The sequence below is a fragment of the Merops nubicus genome, unplaced genomic scaffold (genome assembly GCF_000691845.1).
Source record: "Merops nubicus isolate BGI_N331 unplaced genomic scaffold, ASM69184v1 scaffold39406, whole genome shotgun sequence".
Lineage (NCBI taxonomy): Eukaryota > Metazoa > Chordata > Aves > Coraciiformes > Meropidae > Merops > Merops nubicus.
Window position 1 is genome coordinate 3,142 of NW_008616276.1, and position 4,512 is coordinate 7,653.

Consider the following 4,512-nt stretch of genomic DNA (forward strand, 5'->3'; position numbering starts at 1 on the left):
TGAAATCTCAACTTACATCAACAATTAAATTTGCTTTTGGCTTCCTCTTAATCATGTTTATGCACAGGTGGCTTGAAACCATCTTTGTACTGCCTCTCTCACCCGAGGCTGAGCACAAACCAACTGCATTTAGAGACAATAACTGTAGCTTTCATTGTTGAGACTGATGTTAACTTGAAAATTAAGGAGTCACAGTCATACTGCAAAACAATTTTCAAACCAAAAGCCAGTCTTGCCAGTAGTTTAATAAATAAAACATAGAGGCACAAAAAAGTTACATTTTTGCAAACACAAATGCTAACTACAGAAAAAGGAAGTAGAAGAGGAGTTGAGAAATAATGAGGCTCAATGAAATAAGTAGGTAGTCATTTCTGCTGGGAGTACATGTTTGTTTCCACGTATAATTCCACTAATATAAATATTCAAATGTAACCTGGCACTGTAAAAAGTCAAAACCTCACCTTTTATTTCTAGATGCAAGAGAAAAGAAGACACTTACCAACATGAATATTGTCCTTAAATACAGTCTCCTGGGGCAGAAATATTAAGTGTCGACTAAACTTTTCATCAGTACTGGAATCTAAATTTAAGACATCTTTGGCTGAACAATTTACATCATAAAGTTCTTTTAATTTTTGGCTGACATGCTGAAAAAATAAACATTAATTAGGCTATTTTCTTTAGCACTTTTAATAGTGGTAGCTATAAAAACCAACATGAGCAGATTCTACATTTTTTTTTCTTATATTGAGCATACAATTAGTTTAATTCAAACTCACTCAAACCATCACGAACTTTAACCAAATTTGACATAGGCAGCATTTCCTGAAATAATCAGATCACTGAATATACTAACAATGATAAATCGAGCAGTTTTTCAGGTCAAAGACTAATTCAGTGGCTCTGTCTTCTGTTTTTTTCCACCACAGAGCAGTGCACACCCCCAGTGAAAATGTTTGTAATGCAGGCTTACCTAACATGGAAGACAGAGGCTATCGTGCTACAAAAGGTTGGCATGCTAATTCAGTTATGATTTAGCTAATTCATTGGTATGACCCAATGAACACTAATTAAGCAGAAAACTTACGTTATCAGGCTCTAAAATAGCTCTAAAAATGTTCTATAAGCTAACCTTGTGATTACTTGCATTTAGGATTTTAGCATCTCAGTTCCCCCACCCAGCAAATCCAAAGTTCTCTTCTTAACCTGAGGAATCTCTAGATTTCAGAACTGATCCTCAGCAGAGTAAACCCCTCTGGATTCTGTATCAGTGAAGGATTCTTTACAGTGGAACGACCTCAATCATCTTTTTCTTTCTTTCTTTTCTAGCTAGGGACATGTAAGTGTTAGAAATCTCACAAATAATCGTCCGCTCACCCAAAGAATTTATTGGCACAGACGATATCCTTCTAAAAACCTGCTATATTTTCCACCTCTGGCATACTGACTTTGCAGTGGAGCTCACTGTCCAACCAAACTTGCAAGGAAAAGGAAATTTGCACTATTTAATAAAAATATTAATTAGCAAAGCTATTTCATTTTAGGTCCCAAATTGATAAGTGCAGTAACATCATGTTCTCTATCCACATCATCATTTAACTCATCTATAATGAACTGCCACCTGAAGACACCTCAAATCAGGAGGGATTTATCTAGCCCTTCCTATATGACTGCACCAGCTGGCAAAGGAAATGAACTGAGGAGTATCTGAATGGAACTTTTATTGATGCTGTTCTGAAGAATATCTAAACTGTCCTTCAGTTTTACAGCTTTGAAGTGGCAGAGCACATAAAACAAGCTGTGAAAGAAAACTTATCACATCAGTAAACCTACAGTGAAATACAAGCATTCCAACAACCACTGTTCTCCACTTCCTCCTTTCACTTAAAGAAAATTCACTAAATACAACCACTAGGTGTACAATTCTTTTTTCAATTTACTACAGAACAATGAAGATAAAGAGGTAAATACTTTGGTTTCATATTAAATCAACAACAAAACTGTATTCATCTACAACATGACTTTGCTCCAGTTTACCTCAATTAACTTTGCAATCATACTCTTGCCATCTGCATGAGGATTGGCTGGTTTGTAGAACTCCAAATCAAAATAAAGTTTGCAAGCATCTTTTTCAGGAATTACTTCGTAGCAATGCATAAGACTTGTTTTATAACCTTTGCTAAGGAAAAACAAAACCAAATCACTACCGCTCATGATAAACGTTATACATACTTACAATTGCAAACAAGGATCCCACAAACCCTGAGTATTATTTTATTTTTCAATCAACCACCCATATAAAAAAAAAGTAGCAGCCGTACATTGCTTTTAAAAATTTGTAACTAAATTCAGCATCAAATATCAACAAAGATATTTGTCTGGCCTAGAATTTAAGTGTGTAGAGCATTCCTCTCCCCATGCCCACCAAGTCTTACAATACATACCATCAACAGAAATGCTGTTGAGAATTTAAGAAATTATGGAAACTCCATTAAAAATGAGTTATCAGTCATATGTCTCAAACACTAAAAATGAGATTGCACACACTTTTTTTTCCCAACTAAATTAAAAATTGAGCTGATTTTCAAATTTTGAAAAAAAGTCAAGCTTAATTCTCATATAAAACTTTACTCTTAGATTTCCTTTACTTCAAAATCAAATGTTTTATTGTAAAACTGAAAAATAGGGAAAAAAGTTCACCACATGATCAAATTGTCAGTACTTGACACTATATCACGCAAATACAAAACCATAAATTGGTAACTGGACATTAATATTAATGCCCATTTAAATCGATATATGAGTAATTATAGAACTGTGTTTGTGTCACATGTTGGTACAATCCCCTGAGGAAAGCACATCCACAGCTATTAATCGTCAGTAGACAGGGTCCTTAATTCACAGGAAATAATGACAGTCTTCAACTCAAAAGAAAGGTGAAACCCACCACAGAATAGATGGGTTTGTGTTTATGGAGATCTTTCCCATGGCCAAGGTCAAGCTTCAGGCCACCCACAACAGCTCTGTGCTAGTCAGAGCAGCAGATGGCTACTGGGGATAGCTAAGCAGTAACAGCCACTACTAGGACACAGGACATCCAGTACACTACTGTCTGCTGGTAACACACAGGGTGCCTTGTCAAACACTCACGTGTAGTAAAACCAAAGCTCCTTATATGTTGTCACAAGGTAAAACCTCTGTCCACCTTGTGTGTTCTTTTCCAAGGCAAATACATGAACATCCTTTAAAAACAAAGAACATTGAAGGGTTTTTATTCAAAGAATCGGTTAAAATCTTCAGAGGCTCCTATCTGACATTAATTTCTTCATGACTAAAGGTTAGTAAATACTAGAAAACCAAGTAGATCACTAGTAGATCACAGAAGAGCAGCTTTCCTTTTTCAAGCTAAGCAGCATCTGTTTTTAAATAAGATCATTCTGATTTTGTTTACATGAGTAAAAATTTGAAGCTCTTCTTTGCTGTGCATTGAAATAAACTCTGTTTTCTCTATAAAGTCTTCTTTTGTCTGATCAGTGGTAAGTGCACCTAATGGGAGGAGGAACAATGTCCTGAAAGGAATGGTCTTAAGGACATGATAGTACCATATAGCTTTATAGCAAATATTCTTTAGACTCTGTAGTATTTCAATCAAAAAAATGGAAATCTAAGAAAACACACACAGGAAAAAAAAAAAAAAAAAAGAATGCCAAGCTAGTGACAATACTTTTTGGAAAACAGACTGTCAGGATTAGTTAAACACCTAACACAGTGTGGAGGAAAGCAGCAATCAATTTGAAAAGTATTAAAACAGAGGACAGGATTTGGAGAAGGAAAAAAAAAGACCAAAAGAAAGACCTTGCAACCTAATAAAGACTTTACAATCCACAAAGCTTTAAGTTCAACTTTGAAAGTACTTGAAGAATAGAGACATTCACCTCACAAATAATTTACCTCTTTGCAGGTTTTTACAAAATTAAAAGCTTCAGCCTGCCGACAAAATATTTTCCAAACAGAGGATGGCAGAGAGGGTTCGGACAGCCTTGGCCGATAAACTGGGGGAAGAGGGTTTCTTTCATAGTGAGAGGCCAATTCTTCCACTTTCTTCAGTCTTTCTTCCCATTTTCTCTCCATTTGTCCTAAACCAATTACAAGTAGGCAAATCAGTATCGATGTCTGTTCGTGGCTCAATTTCAATATATCCTGTACTCATCATTGCCTTTGACTCCAGTTTTGTTGGGCGTACTTTATTTATGAACTGACAGTAGCCAGTATTCCAAATCAATGCCCAACATTGCTATGATCCTCATTTTAACATTCAGTCTTTCTACAGTTTTGGGAGATCTTCATATTAATACTATCAAAGATAAGCACAACAGAATAGACAGAATAAACAAAGGCCTAGGAAGTTTTGGTTTTGTTTACAGAACTGTATTACATTCCTCTTCAAAGGGTATACAAACTGTGTTAGCTAGACACAAAACATTAGTCAGGAGTGAAAAAAACACTATTACT

At 35.5% G+C, this 4,512-nt stretch overlaps 1 protein-coding gene across 1 annotated transcript; it reads right to left on the bottom strand.

Annotated features, from left to right (window-relative positions):
- Positions 1–499: 499 nt before the first annotated feature.
- LOC103775342 (DNA-directed primase/polymerase protein-like) lies at positions 500–4,131 on the bottom strand (the record flags this gene model as incomplete). The annotated part of the gene is made up of 4 exons (XM_008942787.1): positions 3,952–4,131; positions 3,151–3,242; positions 2,038–2,179; positions 500–647 (listed from the first exon to the last, which is right to left on the bottom strand). Coding segments are annotated over exons 1-4 (562 nt in total), but the record flags the coding sequence as incomplete, so codon positions are not given.
- Positions 4,132–4,512: the final 381 nt, after the last annotated feature.